At 45.9% G+C, this 16,591-nt stretch overlaps 1 protein-coding gene across 4 annotated transcripts in view; it reads right to left on the reverse strand.

The window, feature by feature from the left end:
• Positions 1–16,591, reverse strand: part of LOC119446231 (uncharacterized) — a 233,172-nt gene that overhangs the window by 115,932 nt on the left and 100,649 nt on the right. For 3 of the 4 annotated variants that reach the window (XM_049664019.1, XM_049664018.1, XM_049664020.1), the window contains exon 2: positions 4,493–4,546. The exons of the other annotated variant lie outside the window; for it this stretch is intronic. In XM_049664019.1, coding sequence (XP_049519976.1) covers positions 4,493–4,546 — 54 coding nt within the window. The remainder of the gene's footprint in view (positions 1–4,492; positions 4,547–16,591) is intronic. 4 annotated transcript variants of the gene reach the window in all.

Consider the following 16,591-nt stretch of genomic DNA (forward strand, 5'->3'; position numbering starts at 1 on the left):
AACGAAGAAGAATAAAAAGATCGTGAGTTGGTTCTGCGCACGCTTGTCGCGGATGATGATTAACTATCACCATCAGCAATGGCTCGAGTGTCGTCGTCTTCTTCCATAGCTACATGGCTCGTTGGCACTCCTCGGCGCAGCCACACGAACGCGCTCGTGCCACTGCTCACGCGTTCGTCGTGTCGTCTTCTATAGTTATTTCCATTGCCGCTGATCATTCCAGCGTACAATTTCACTTTTGTAGCGTTAGCTACACTGGCCTAGCCAAGCCCGTTTCGCGCGGCACATCAAGAGCCGTGCTGCGCATGCGCAAGGATCAGTGATGTCACACGGCTTGCGCACCGGAGCCACCGGAGCCGGCACCTCTCGCGCACTCCGCCGCCGGTCTGCGCATTCCAGAGGAATGACGGCGTAGCCGTGGTAGACGCACTGGCGCCGGCGCGCGCTCGCTGTGCAGTCGCCGTCTGACACTGCGCTGGAGCCGCTGCGCTTCTGACTGGCGTTTGCCAGTGTGGTATAGCCATGGAGAAGGAGAGCGCAAATGCTGCTCAACAGCGCAGAAGAACGGAGAGCAACGTGACGTTGAGCAAAAATAAATATACATGTGCCACATAATACGTATACCGCGTGTGTGTCATTGGAGCAGCAGTAAGCATGACAATCAAGCTAATCCTTGACAATCTAGACAACCAGGAAAGCTAAGAATAATCAGCTGAACCTTTGCTAACGCTACGTATATCCTGGCATAGCCGAGCTAAGCCACTGCAACTTTTTTTTTCTGTCGTCGTAATGGGGAGGCCGCGTTTTGGGGGGGTATGAGCGATTCATTGTTCGTGTCCTGACGCGGGCTCCACCAACGCGTTAGGGCACGTCGTCAATTGCTCCTCTGCGTTAACCTAAGGTCTAGGGGCTAACGCCATGAAAGAAGACACTTAAAGGGAACATTAAGGTCACCTACAGTTTTTAACGCGACAGCGTTAAGGGCCCCGTGTCGCAAAAAATCTGGTTTCGGCGCCGACCTTCGGCAAAAAATTGGGAGTGGCTTAGCTCGGCTATGCCAGAATATACGTAGCGTGGGCTAAGTCGGCCACATCGTTCAGAACCGGTAGACCTGGTGGCATGGGCGGGTAACGATACCCATTGGTAGCGTTAAAGAGTGGAATCTTCTGCTTAACGAGAAAGTTCTTGCACGTTGTACGTACCCGCGCCACGGTTTCACCCCACTCAGGCGGCGCCGCTAAACTCAACGTTTCACGCATGGCACTACTTACCGGCGTCAAGTCTTTCATGTGCCACAGTCTTTCACACACGTCGCACGCATATCCAAACGGATCGTTTACGAAGTCCGTCTCGAAGGTCCGAGTCGCACACTGGCGCTTTCGCCAAGTTTCACCGTATAGTCAGTCAATCGGCGAGCCTTGACGTTATCGACGGCGTCTTGTTGTTGCTGCTGCTGAGATGGTCGGGCACGTCGCTCAGCCTCCTAGCGATGCCGCTTTGCTAGACGTTCCTCCCTTTGCTCCGGTGTCACCGCAGCACGTTTAGCCTTCTTGTGTTCGTTCTTCCTACGCTAAACCACTAATTGCCCGGCAACCACTTCGGGATTCGATGAGTTGGGCTTCTGCGCTCTTCTGCGCCGCTGAGCATCAATTTCGCTCTCCAGGAGCCACGCAAAACTACTCAACCTCTGCCAGTTCAGCTCACGCTACAAAAATTGTTGCAAACCACAACCACGCAGGCCCTCCGTAGACACTAAATACTTCTTTTACCACCAAAGTTGCCCACACTTTGTCTTACAATCTTTAGAAAGTTATTCCTCGGAATTAAGAGAATGACAGCCAACAGACAAATTTCATGAAAGAAAACACCCACAGCACATGCTTTTTATGTTAAATCTTCACAGAATAAAATATTACAAGTGCGAAACAATAACAGAAGTTCGGGGCACGCAAGAGGTCGCGTTTCTACCAGAAAGCGCGCCTTCGTGCATAGCGTTCACAGCCAGCGTTTCCCGGTAAATATTACGGTTACATAAGCTGCAGTTGCCGGGAAGCGTGAGAAACAGTTAAAGATCTTTGAACGCTATCGCGTTCCACTCTTAAAGTTTTCTGAGTTACCGAGAGCTTCTGATTGTACTAGTCTCTGTACGTGTTAAGAGGAAGCTAGAACTCGGGAGCGCCAATATAAATACATGGAAACAGCGAAATCGTTTCTTTTGGTAACCACTGCACCAATTCTGATAGGGTTTGTAACATCTAAAATAAAAAAAAAAAGTTATAAAGTAGTAATTCTAGAATGTGGATCTTAGATGAATGCATGGAATTTTTTTATATATTTCGAGAATTACCAAATTTCTAAACACTCAAGTATTAAGTTTACAACTGCGTAATACAGCAATAAAAAATTATATCACAATGCTGTTACCTGCACTTAACGACGCATCTAAAGGATACAAAATTGATGTAATATGCACGCCCTGAAACATACCACTACTTTTAGAGTAGGACTTCTGCAGTTCTCTTGTGAACGACGCAACAATTTCATGCAAGCTGTAATTTCATACATCACGTTTGTCCGCTCGAACTACTCCAAGACATGTAAGTCTACAGGACTGCGTTATCTGTTTTTGGTGCAAACTTACGAATTTGTAAACTTGTGGCTTCTATTTTCTTGAAATTAACCGATTGTGGTTAATCGTTGCAAATAAATCAATGCGTTAAATTGAAATTCTGCTTCCTAGAGTTGCCATAACTTGACTTTCTTTCTCAAGCGCAGCAAATCTAATTCGAATCAGTCCATCTGTTGTTTCATAATAGCATTTCTGCGTTTTTCATCCATTTGAACAGCAGGGACATCGGAGTTTGTCCCAATATAAAGCTCCAATATAAAGCTTCCTACAAAGTACGATACGTTCGTAGCTGTGTATTTCGGAGCCTATTGGGCCCATGGATGAAAGCATAGGCAGAGAAGTAATATTATCCCGCACTGGTAGCCCAGCGGCTACGGAGTTGCGCTTCTGAGCTCCAGGTCGCCGGATCGATCCCTGCGGCAGCGCTCACCTTTCGAGTGCAGTGATATAAGAACGCTATAGTGTACTTAGGTTTAGGGGCACGTTAAAGAACCACATGGTGGTCAAATTTAATCCGGAGCCTCCCCCCATTACGGTGTGCCTCATAATCAGGTGGTGGTTTTGGCACCAAAAACTCCAGAATTTAATGTTTTGTAAGAGAAGCATTATGCTGTGACGCGTGCATTGTTTGGCTTTTTTTTTTCGTTTGTTTGTTTGTCTGCGACCGTTTTTCACCTGATTGCCACTGTTATCTAATTATCGCCCCACATGTAAGCACCGGTAATGTCACGAGCACACACACAAAAAAGAAAGGCTTGGTTAGAAGATGTAATAGAAGGCACGGATACATCGTAATTATAGAGGGACACGCCTGAGACACAGAGTTTAACCTTAAGAAACGTCTGAATGGCGTTATGGTGAGCCGAAATACGACGTAAAGATAACTCAGTAAAGCATGTAGGACGTTAATGTGCCAACGGTCACAAAATAGCCAGTAGGTAAGGGTCGCGAGAAAAGCGTACTGACCATTTTAAGAAATATCAGCGAAAAAAATAAGCAAAGATTGGGTAAAAAAAAAATTCCCGGCGCGAGAAAGGCCGAGCGGGGCAAAAGCCGTGTATGCGGTTTTCGGTGTCGTCGCTAATGGTCTCAGCAGCTGCGTCGGCCCCCTCGCGGCTATACAGTAAAAGCGGATACGTTAATGGGAGCGTCTAATTTTTAAGTACGTAACAAAAAGACGAATACCCGTGAACTTTAGCGAGCTGTTCTTAATGGGAGCTACTAATAGGAACATTACAAACAAGCAAGGAAAAAACAAAAAGAATCTCGCGAGAGGGTTTCTGCGAGCGCATCGGCTGCTGAGACAAGCAATCACATCAACAGCGACTCGAGTTTCATAATGCAGCGGGTCATCTCGGCCACATTCGAGATGTGCTAGGTGGGGGAGAGGTCGCGCAGGAAGACAGAAATTGGGGTGTCGGCCATAAATGCATGTTTTCTGTCTCTCGCGAGGCCTTTCTATTCGTCACCCTGGCGTAATATAGCTGCGGAGCTTTTTCATTACGACCGACCGAGCCTATAGCCCCGCCATAGAGCAACAACGTCGTGTTGACAAAAACGTATGGCACCACTCGAGTGGCTGTTTGCGAGCCAACGTTGCGAGTCGTCGGTGAATATCAAGAGAAGGGAGAGGGGAGGACGGGGAGGGGGAACGGTCACCACGTCCTACGAGCATGAAAAGACTTCTCCGGGGTAATTAGAGGCGTCAAACTATACCTTCGGGGCTTGGGGTTAGTTTAAAGGCGCAACGCACATTAGGTGTGAACTTTCCCGTCGTTCTTGCTGTATATTCACACCCTATTTGAGAGTGCTCGCAAAAAAACACGCATGAAACAAATCTAGAAGTAAAGGGAGTAATAGTACCTCGTTTTCCGAGGGTCGTGAAGACGCTGACGACAATCCCAGAGTGGGCGCGAACTAGAAAGAAAAGAAGAAAGGTGACATTCTTGCGAGCGTCCGATGTACCACTATGACTTTCTGAGACGTCTTTTAATATATTAGACTGCTTTATTACGTCTCTTGGACGTCATTTAGGTAGTATTCTTAGAAAGCGACACTTGTCATACTGACACTCACAGAAGTACAGCTCTGTCTCTGCAGCCATTCCGATCCCATCATCCGAAATAGGATGACGTTGGAAAAATGTTTGTAAAAAAGTTCTTGCATTCTTCAGTACCGACAATTCGACTACTGTCTACGTTTTCTTTTTTTCTTACGAACAGCGAGCGGACATGACAGTCAGACTGCGTCAATGAAATGAACTCCTCAAGCTTCTCAAAACGTCAAAACGTTTTCGTTGGCTGTATCGGTATATATATATAGATTGACACCATTACCGACTTTTCCAAACATTGTCACGCAATCATTCAATGCCTAGTACCATCTTCATCACGACACCAACTGAGGAAGTTAAGGTGAAATCGGTAAGCCGAGCGCTATTTTCTGTATACATAGTTGACCCCATTATCACTCCCGCAGCCACAAACAACCAACGCGCTCCCGTGCCGCAAAACCCGCCACGGCAACATCTACAAGTGCAAGTATGCAATGCAAAGAAATAAAACGCGAGACTCGTTTCAGCTTCCTAATTCTAATGAGAGCGGGGGATTAACACGACGGATTAAATCGGCGGTGGATACAGGAACCACTATAGCACGAGTATGTCGTTACTCGCGTTCACTAGGCGTTCCTTTTTGTTCCGCGGAACCGCGCATTCCCCGAAATCACGTCCCCTAATCCCTTCGAAATCCCGTTTGAGAGAAAGCGAAATCTCTCGTGCCACCAGCGGCGGCCGCGTTGACGTTCATTGTTCCTGCGAACGGAAAAGGAACCGGGGAAGCACGACCTGGCCCTGCCAAATCCGAGATACCTTTCTTGCATTGTTTTCTTTTCTTAAAATGAAGAACGCAGAAACTCGGTAACATTGAGAAAGAGTCGCTTTGTTTTCCCAAATGCGAATGGCATCGCCTCATGCGCGCGGAAACGTCCGCGACGGGGAATGCCACGTAAGCTGAGGATCGAATTCGTTCGATCCGACAACTGAACGCGCTTATATGGGCCCGAGATAAAACAACGTAATAGACAGGAAACGTTCTGACAGCCTCTGTTCCCTGGATACAGCGCATCGGGCTGTCGATGATACGCGAGGATATATAGAAATGGACGAGTTGTAATACATTCACGATAAAGCTGTGCGAAAATCAGAGAGGGTGGATAAAAGAAGGGACGACACAACCATTGTCACGGGGGGAGAATAACGGGTTTTGACGGAGCTAGAAGTCCGTGATTACTGTAGCGTATACAGCGTAAACTTACGGACAGAAGATGGAGTAGACAACAGAGCGAATGGCTAACTAGCAACTGAATTATTAATTTAAGGCATGGCAAATATACAGGGTGTCCCAACTATCATGCACCAAGATTTTTTTTAAAAATGCAAATGCGACGTATCTGGACCGAACCAACGTAATGTCTTTTTGCCGTCGCTTGGAGATACTCAATTTTGCGTGTTCGCGGCCATCTTTCACGCTCGAAAAAACACTTTCATGTAGCACGTGTTCAGCAACAGAAAGCCGGGAATTTTTCATGGTGCTCTACAATTTTCTCATTCACACTTTTGACCTAATTATAACATTTGAGAAGTTGATTAATAAATTGGGACTAATTCTGCAATTAGGCAGAATCCAAAAAACATAATCTGAGTATCTCCAAGCGAGGGTAAACAACATTACCTTGGTACTGTCCAGCTACGCAGAATTTGCAAAATTTTAAATCTTGGTGCATGATAGTTGAAACACCCTGTATATGAAAGACACGTGTAGACAGAGACGGACACGCGTAAAGATTCTACGTAAATCTACCTGCCAGCCGGCCTTTCTTTTTTTTTTTATTTGGACCTATACATGCGTCTTTCATACATATTTCTTCCGCCTTAAATTAACATTTCAGTTGCTAATGAGCTTTGTGTCCTGTAGCCTCTTCTTTGTCCTGCCTGTAAATTTAGCCTGCATGTACAATACAGTAGTGATGGCCAAGCACGAGCGAAATTTTCCAGAGGACTACTGTGTACCCGTTGGTTAACGTGACAACAACCTTGCAACGTTCTTTGCTGTAGTACCTGCATCACACATGGCGGCAAGCTTTCATCGATGTATTTATTGATTTTCTGACTACATACTCCTCGTGGCCAACTCCGCATCAAGAAGAATTCAATAACGGCCAAAAATGACACTGAGTAGAGCACCTTCGCGCCGCCCTGACAGCAGGCTAAACGACTGTTAACCTTGCTGTCAAGACAACGAAGAGAACTATAACCAAGAGAACGAAGCGCAAAGCACGTTAGTGCAATAGAAGAATGAAATCAGCGAAGTGATGGATTAGGAGAGACAATTCGTGCGCAATTGAGGTGTGAAATTCTTTAAATATGCCCGGCAAAATCACAACAGAGTATATAGAGTTAAGAAAATAAACACGTAAAGTGGGTTTTCTAGATAATACTGCAGTCTGGAGTTCCTGGAGGAGCCAACACATTGAAAGTAAAACTTCTGACTGCGTTTTCCCAAGATAATAATACGTACGCGACGTAAGAGCGCTGGCAATGACAACTTCTGACGCTGTATCCGAACTTGAAGTGCGTTAGAACAAAATTATCTTGCGCTATAAAGCGGCTCTCGGTGAGATAGCGATTCCGAATACGTTTCCGAGATCATGTCACTGCCGACACGTCTACGTCAAGAGAAATACGGCATTATCATTCATTGCAATAAGAGCTGTCCTTGTTTTCGTTAAACATAAGGCGTACAGCTTTGCTCCTTCAGTCTATACGAAACCGTCATTTTTTAATTTTTCCAGAATTTTTTAGAAATCGCCTGCAACAGATAGCATTGTTGTCGTCCTTGAGCTGGATTATTCATGGAGGCGGACATTACTAGCACGAGAAATCAAAACACATATTTCAATAAATAGTAAAAACTCACTAATTAACTTCTTAATTATTTACTTTATGGAACATACTGCCATTTACGACTTCTAGCCGGTGAGTTTGCAAAACGCATCCACTTGAATTGAATCTCCAGGGTGACATCAGTTTTGAGATATTATTTACCCAAAGTGTGGGACGTAATACATGGGTGTTCCAGTTATTTTTGAGCTTCAATACATAAAAGAGCGTTTTGTTAAACAAGTAAGAGGAACAGTGCATTTTTACGGCGTGTTTAATGGCGCATAGCTCCAAACTGGTGTCAATCCGGAAATTAATTCCAAGTGTATACGCCTTGCAAACGCACCGGCTACAATTAGTCAATTGCAATATGTGCCATGAAGTCATTCATTAGGCAATTAAATTAGTTGAATATGTGTTTCGATTTCTCGTACAAGTAATGTCCGCTTGTCTGTATAATCCAGCTCAAGAACAAGAATTATGTCAACTGCAACAGGCGATTTTTAAAACAAATTCCGGAAAGCTTAAAAATGATCGCCCCATTTATACGTCTACCTTACAACGGAATTACGCTCACGTAAGGCCGAAGCACTCCCACGAACCGCAATACAACATCTGCAAAGGACAGGATCTGCAACAGCTTATTCAATGCAATAGTTAATATCAAAACTATTCGATGTACGTACCTCAAGATGATTGCCCCAACGGACCAAAAACTGCATTTTTTTTAATAGCATTGATTTTTGACGTCCTTTTAACGAACCTTAAGCACTCAAAGTAACAGTGACGCATGCAACGTCACTGTGATTCGACAATAAATCTACTACGAAATTACTGTAACGTTAAATAAACAAATTAATGTTATGTCATATGTAATACTAAGCGATGTAGGGCACTAGCAATGCGACAATGCGCCCACCATGGCTTAGCTACATTCTCTAAAACCCCATCATCAAGACCAGGCTGGCGACCACTCTATCATTTGTCACGGTTGCGTCACTCGTTGAGATACCAAATAAAAGGCCACACAATAGAAATAAAAAATTATTTAATAAGAAAATTGTAAGAGGAAGTGCGTGTTCGTTTACGTTCGCCATAGAGATCGCGACTACGTGTAGAGAAGGTCAAACTCAAAATCCATGTCTCCGGAGTAACTATGTCGATTTTTTAAATAGACATGTGGCTTAGTCATGACGGCACAGGGCGAAAATCTCTCCTTCAAAAGCAGGCATCGTTTTCTGATAGCATGTACTTCAATATGTCGATGAAACTAAATGTCAATATCTCTAGGCCATCCGCTTCACCAATAAGGGATACTAATACCCTTGTGTTTGTAGTAGCCCGGCTATAGCTTCACTGTTAGGAACGCTTGCGGAGACTAATATCTTCAAGACATGACCACCACTGCCACGGTCCGGCCACAATAATCAATAAAACCCAAAATTATGTCTCCATGCAGCAGCAATGAGGTAATCGAAAGCTACATGCCCGGGAAACTTGGTCAAGACGATCATTGTATCATCGGCTATACTCGCTGACAAAGCATCGATATAGATTTCTTCGCAAAGCGAAGTCCCAAGTTTCTCAACTTGAGGTCCCCCCCCCCCCTTTTTTTTTTTTCTTGCACCAGTTTGTCGGGTGTCTCAGACAAGTTAAGCGAAGAAAAACATTAAGAAAGCGGAAGGGGGGGGGGGGGGGGGGGATTGGTTACTTGCTCCCAAACGAGAACATGCCACACAGAGAAATGTAACTTGATGCCTTTTCTTTCAGATAAACGCTCATGAATTCACAATTTTGTCGCACACTCCCATCGCGTGTCATCCGAGAGCTCCAACGTAGCGGTAAGCCGCCTTGCGTGTGTCGTGCCCGAATATGCAACAGCCTACCAGCTCGCGCTCGTTTCGACGAGAGTTGAACGCGTGTTGTGAGACAGTTCAAACAAACCGAAGTACTTAAGAACAGTTCGAGCTGTGTCCTCGTCGTCATCCACGTACCCGGATCATATGTGAGACATTAAAAGAAAACTTGGTGCAAGGAAAGTATACGTACTAAAGTACATTCCTGAAGCAAGCTGCTAATCTTAGGTCTTGTTCTCCAAGCCTAGCGTTTTACGGTTTCTCTGTGGTAAGGAAGGGTGCATATTACGTTGTGCTTTGTTTGAGCGGAAGGGAGACCTCAGCTCGGATATACCAAGAGTGGTTCAGTGACTGTAGCGTTCTGCCGTTGAGCACGAGGTCGAGGGCTCGTTTCCCGGTCGGGACGACCGCATTTCGACAGGGGAGAAATACAAAGACGCTCGTGTGCGTGGATGCACAGTGACTTAGCGCAGGAACTCTTGGCACCTCTGATAAGCTTCTCTTGGTTTCGTACAGATATATCTCTTTGCTTGAACATTACAACAACCAACATAACGTTTGACGGAAATGAAATCCAACTTTTCCAGCACATTTTCCTGCCCCTTCCAATTTTTGAAACCATACATCACGTGTTCAATCGCAACCTTTGAGTCGTGGCATCTTCATTCGACACCATATGCGTAACTTTGCAAAAAAAAAAAAAACGCAAATTGTAATTTTTTTCTTTTGGTATCACGCTTCTGAAAGCTTTATTCACGCTAAATGTGTAAAGCAATATATATATATATATATATATATATATATATATATATATATATATATATGCCTAAACAAAAAATTTAGAAAAGAAATCGGGGCCGAAAGGGCTAAGGCATAGTTGTGCGAAAGCTGTGAGCCTGCAGATCCACAGTAGTGCTGGTCGTTCCGATGCGACTTCTCTCCCTTTTCACGTCTGCGGCAGAACGAAACGTGTCGAAAGCGTCCGTGACGCGCATTATGGGGCATTTGGCTGAGCGCTGTATAAGTGTCCCTAATGCCCGGGAACGCGGAGTAGGTCACACCACTGTCCGCGGTCCGTGTAGATTAAACCTTCGCGTTACACGAGCCGTTCTCTGCAAACAGTTGCCCCCCCCCCCCCCCCCCCTCCTATGTTTCAGAAGCCATGCGCGCTTCTCTGTTTATGCTATATACGAATGAACGCCTAGTGCAAAAAAAAAAAGAATGACAAAAATATTGAAAGTGTTCGAAAGGAAACAACCCGCCGTACACAGTAGCACACTCGCGGAAACTTTGGCGCCGGCAGCAATTGCTGGTTACAAGTAACGCACACTATAAGCTACAGGTCCAAAACCAGGGGCGCTGTTCTTTACACTCACAAGTTGTGCGGTGTTTCCAAAATCCGCCATGTTGGCGTTTTGAACTAATTAGAGGGTGCGCACCCGCCCGCGGGAAATCAATCGAAGCTGACAAGATGGCGAACATGACAGAATGGCGGAATTTGACGCTGTCCTATATAGCCCACCAGGACCAGTGTAGCAATTGTTATACGATAATAATAATAATAATAATAATAATAATAATAATAATAATAATAATAATAATAATAATAATAATAATAATAATAATAATAATAATAATAATAATAGCCTGTATTCTATCTTAATTTCATTAGGGGACTCGCAGAGATCACTAATTACTTCTGTACAATATTAGGCAAGCGAAGCTAATTTCCTAATCTTATGATTCCTGTGATCGACAGCCGCTCTTTACTGCGTTTCCCTTCTCGCATCCCTGGTTATCTGTTACACTCAACACATGGCTTTCCTAACTCCGGTTCTTACTTTTTAATATCTACTAGTATAACACTACCCACGTTCAGTCTTCATCGCGTGCATGAAATGTATGAAACGCACGAGGTTAAGAGCGAAAGATGAAGCATTATTGACTCCAGAGCGCAAATTCTGTGCGAGGTAATGAAAAGAGATATCCTTAGGACCAAACGAAAAATGACGTTATTCCCAAGTTTCGTATAGGCCTGTGTCTGTACCGCAAAAAAAAACTTGACTACAACTCTTTAAATGCAGCCAGCTCACAGATTTTGTGTCGCAGTCGGAGCGGTTGCTTGGCAGCAATTGTAGCAACATAGATAGCTTAATGAATGCTAGGATTTTGAACGCTATTACAGAATCATAACTTCTTACTGCGAAATACAGTCAAAGAAATTACATAAATCGCATGGTAAAGTGCTCGCAAAACGCTTAACCTCTCTGGGACTTGTAGAAATCCAAATATCCCCGCAACATCTAGGCGTGTTCTATTAAGGCATACATGCCGGAGAGGCAAGTGCTATAGCTTCTTAGGAAATAACATTCGGAACTTCTTTAATAAACGGAACTTCTTTAGTAAACAAACGCCTTCATACAAGTAATCGGTGAAACGGAATATACTGATAGCAGCTTATAGCTTATACTGACTGCTTCTCACGCTTTCCGGCAACTGCAGCTTATGTAGCCGAATTGTTTGCACGGAAATGCTGGCGGCGAACGCTGTGCACGAAGGCGAGCTTTCTGGTTCTTCTTTTTTTCTTTTCCCCCGCACGGCAGGCGCCGCCATTTCCGCAGATGCGCGGAGGCGAGCGCCATCTGGATGGTGTTGCAAGAAACCGAGCGGGGCGCGCCGCTCCCACTGAGACAGACCTCAAACGGCAGCTAGAAAAGGGGTTTCGGTTTGAGTTACCGCGTAACAGAATTATGTTCCCTCGATTATTATTGCGATAGCAATTATATGGACACACCAAAGTGGATTTCTGCTGTCGCCGTCGCCGTCGCCGTGAGGTTCCGTATGACGTCAACGGCGATGAAATCGTCGCCGCGCTCCGGACGCTGTATGCGCGAGTGAAAGGGCGCGAGGGATGCGCGCTTTCACAGGGAGCGAACGCACGTCGAAGAGCAAACGCGCTTTCTGCACCGTGCTCCCTGAAGGGCTGCATAATTAAGCGTCTCTTTCCTCCTTTCCATATGTAGAGAGCAAACGCGACTTTTTCCGTCGCGCAAAAGGCTGGGGGGGGGGGGGGGACGGGGGGGAGAGAGAGAGAGAGGGGAGGCGACGTTTAGCTGCGGCACCAAATGCGTATTTATATAAAAACGCCGCGCGCGTTCAGTGCGAACGCGGGCAAAACGCCGACGGCGTCGACAACAGCTCTGCGCGTTGCTGGTGCTGCTGCATGTCCAAGTTTATACAGCTGATAAAACTACTATCCTCACTCCGTATAGCTCTCTACTAATTTGCTATCGCAATTGATGCTTCGCCTTTCGGGTGAAACTGCGACAATTATTCAAATTACAATCCGACGCTGTCATGTCTGTGGGTTGTGTGTTAGTCGTTCTGACGCATTTGACATTGAGAAATTTAACTAGTTCAATAACGACTAAGCGCCTTGCGGAGGGCCTGCGTTGTTCGGGATGCGTGGTTCGACATGATTTTTCTCTTACGGACAACGCCATCGACGCCGACACCAACACCCTTAACGCTGTCGCGTTAATAATACAGGAACGGCAGCAGTGGCCCCAGTTCACGACGATTTCAGTTTCTCGACCGAGCCTTTTTGCGCTGTTTGTATGCACAAGATGGCCGCAGAGCAAGAATTTCAGCCCCTTCAAGCAAGATCGTTAACACAAATGGTTCCCAGCAGAACGTATACTGACACGGACAGAAAGAGACGGACGACACACGCCAGCGTGTGTCGTCGTCCCTTGCTGTGCGTGTCAGTACGTTCTACTGGAAACCATTTGTGCTATGTGCAACAAACCAAACCAGCTCAAGCAAACACTATTCTGAAGATCGTTAATTCGTGTTCAAGCAGGTGAAGCTTGCGCTTAATGGAAATCGTAAGGAAGAATTTATTTGAGCTCCTTTTTCTTCAATACATAAAAGAAACTGCCGTTTAAGCATCCGTTTGCCGCTCACGAGAACTTAGCCCCCCTCGCCATTCGAGAACTTCACGATCTTCACCGCTTCCGATGCAGCGCTGAGAAAACGACCGGGGACATTTTGGAAAGCACGAGATCAGACTGTTGACCCGTAATTTCACTGTAACGTTGTCAATTTATTTATTCCACAAATAAGTAATTCAGTGGTTCTAAGTCGCCTTGTGGTCTTCTTTCCTTCTTTCTTTTTTTCTTTTTGTAGCCAATTCCCGTTTTATTCTATACGTAGCCTATAGGCCAATCGTTATTCACTCATGCGTGGTACTTAGATGTGCTGCTGCGGCACTCAACGTCTGAAACACGCTCCAAGAGTGCTGCTGCCCATAGCGAAGAGAGAAAAAAAAAATACGAGTCGATAAGCAAGAAGTTGAAGAATAAAAAGAAATTAAACAAAAGCGAAATAAAAGATTGTGGCCGAAGAAACAGGCGGCATAAAGCGCCGTCCTTAACCGGTTGCTCACATCTGGAATCCATCATTTACGCCAGCCCGATCCGTTAGACCAACAGGGATTAAGCACACCCGCTACGCGGCCCGAAAGGGCTTGCCATAGCAGAAAGGAGAGAGAAAGTGGAAGGGGAAGGGGGAGGAGAAGAAGGAGTCGGCGGTATTTGCACAACAGGGCCGAAGGATTAACAAGTGTTGAGGCGGCGGCCGGCCGTTCGTCCAAGCAACGGTCGGCCGGCAAGCAGCAGCTTTCAGCCGCGTAGCAGCCACGTACTATTGCAAGGCAGAGTCCCGCGGGGCCAGGCGAGAGGAGGGACGTCCGAAGCAATCGAAAGAAGACAGGATACAAGCCGCCTTTGCTTCGCGCGCTGCTCGTGGTTCCTGCGCGTGGCAGGTCGGCTCACTCCAGAATCTACTATGTGGAGCCAGCGCGTGCACGCCTGGGTGTGCGAGCAAATAAAATAGGCCAACGTTCGAAGACGCGCGTGTGCTTTCGGCGCCGTCTACGAGCTTGTGCGCGTGTCTCTATACTGTATCTGAGCCGCGCGTCGAGTGCGCGCCCGGCACAAGAGCGAAACAGAACCGCTGTATACGGAGCGTGTTTTTGCGACCTCGTGTTTTCTCTTGCCCCCTTGCCCCCCTCTCTCTCTTTTTATTTTCTTTAGTTCTTGATCGCGGCGGTCGTATCTTTCGAAAGCTTCTGTCCTAAGCTCTACACGGTGTTTGCTGGCCGACTGAGTGGCCGAGCCTAAAATATGAGCCACAGCCCGAGCTCTATATATATGTGTGTGGGCTTCCCTCACAGAGAGGACGGCGCTCGCAAGGCCGCCATCCCTGAGATGTGGCCGCGAGCGAAGCGTGAGGAGCTAAGTGCCGACGGACAGCGAAGTGCTATACAAACGGCGAAGGCTACCCGAAAGAAGGTTGCGATTTATATAGAAGGCGGTAAAAAGTATCCGGATGAGAAAAAAAACTGTACGTGTGAGGAGTTGCGCGTATCGGCATTCAATAAAGAAAAGGTGAGGGCGTTGTGTGAGCATTCGCCCAGATTTTTCGGGCCGTTTTCTTTCCGTCTTTACTGAGCGTTGGCTATGCATGAACAACGAACAAATATTATGCGCGTGGATATTATGACGAGAACTGGAGCGATACGATGGCAGTGCTGTCACTTCAATAAGTGCTATCGCGTCTGAGACGTACAGCAAGACCTTACAGGTCTCGGAGTCGAAACAGCGTGAAAGAAAGATTTTATAACAAATGCGTGTGAACAACAAGAAGAAAAACTACAAAAAACTTCCTCCAACTAACGTTTTTTCCGTGCTGTGCGTGGAATATAAGTGTAGTGGAAGAACGAAACGCCAGGGCACGGGAATTCGGACACCGTGACTAGATGTGGGTTTATATCAAGTGTCATTAACCCAGCGGCGCACGTGAAAAAACATATAAACATTCTACCTATTTATCAAAAAGATTAATTCAAGGCGTGCTAACGCATGGTGTCATTCGATGCTTTATTCTTGGCCCGCCTCGACAGGGAAGTGGTCGCCAATTTGAACGAAGTGGCCAGCCAAAGGCCTTCCGATAAATGGGAGACTTCGTGGTTCTCGTTACCTGTTCTAACAGATCAGAAGGCCAGAAAATGGACACAATTTATAAGGTCTCCAGGTCGACACTTTCGTGTCTATATATACGACTCACTACCGAGTCACCTGTCAACAAGCTCCGCTTCTTGGACCTTGCGTTATTGTTTGAGCGGCACCACACGTCTCTGAGTTACATCCCGCTATCAAAGAAGTCCGCTGTCATTTTCGGTGGCCCAGTCGAAGGTCGTTAAAAGAGGCACCACGATTGCAGGCAGCAATCTGGCACTACACTGCAAGGAATGCAGACATTCGCCGTATATGAGTGACACAACCATAAATGAAAGCAGCCACATCAGAAAATGCGCGCTATTCACTAAACATATAATAACGTAAAAAAGAAAAGAAAAGAAAAGGAAGAAACAAAGGCGCAGCGCGCGTTAGCACGCCGTCAAATAATCTTTTTGACAAAGAGGTAGAATTTTTTAAAAGCTTGTCTACGTGCGTGACTGTGTTGTAGTAACACTTCATATGAAACGAGATACAATTTACATGTCGAGATTCTCTTCCCCTCGTGTCTTTCTCTTTTCAGTGCACTTGTGTATTTAGTGTGCAGCATCGAATAATCTTTCTTTGTAGGCAGCGCTTGGTCGTTTGTGTTCTTGCTCGTTCCTTTTTTTCCCGCTATTTCGACTACGATATGTACCAGCACGATATGTACCAGCACCCGGTACTAGCACGGCAGCTAGCTGTTACCACGACTCCGAGGTACCAGCTAGCTCGAGTCTACGCTTCCGTTCACTTTACATCTGCCACGCGCTGCGAGTTCTTCAGTCAACTTCCGACAGCCGGTCTCCGACGCAGCGAAGACGCCAGCTCTGATCCGCTGGCAAAATCACAAATTATATTACGCAATGCAAACACGATGGAATCCTAGTTTGTTTGCACAGCCTAGATTCAGTTTAGTTGAACAGACTATTTTATTCTCTTGTCTTCGTGCTCTTTGTCAGCGAGCAGTGCCTTCTTGCTTACAAGCGAGTCCCGAAAGCAAGCAAGAAGGCTTTTAATAAGGTTCTTGGGAGAATCGGACAACTTATCCCGCATCTTTAATCTCGCGCGTACACATCGAAAGTAACAAGAGATGGTATAAAATGGC

The sequence above is a fragment of the Dermacentor silvarum genome, chromosome 3 (genome assembly GCF_013339745.2).
Source record: "Dermacentor silvarum isolate Dsil-2018 chromosome 3, BIME_Dsil_1.4, whole genome shotgun sequence".
Taxonomy (NCBI): domain Eukaryota; kingdom Metazoa; phylum Arthropoda; class Arachnida; order Ixodida; family Ixodidae; genus Dermacentor; species Dermacentor silvarum.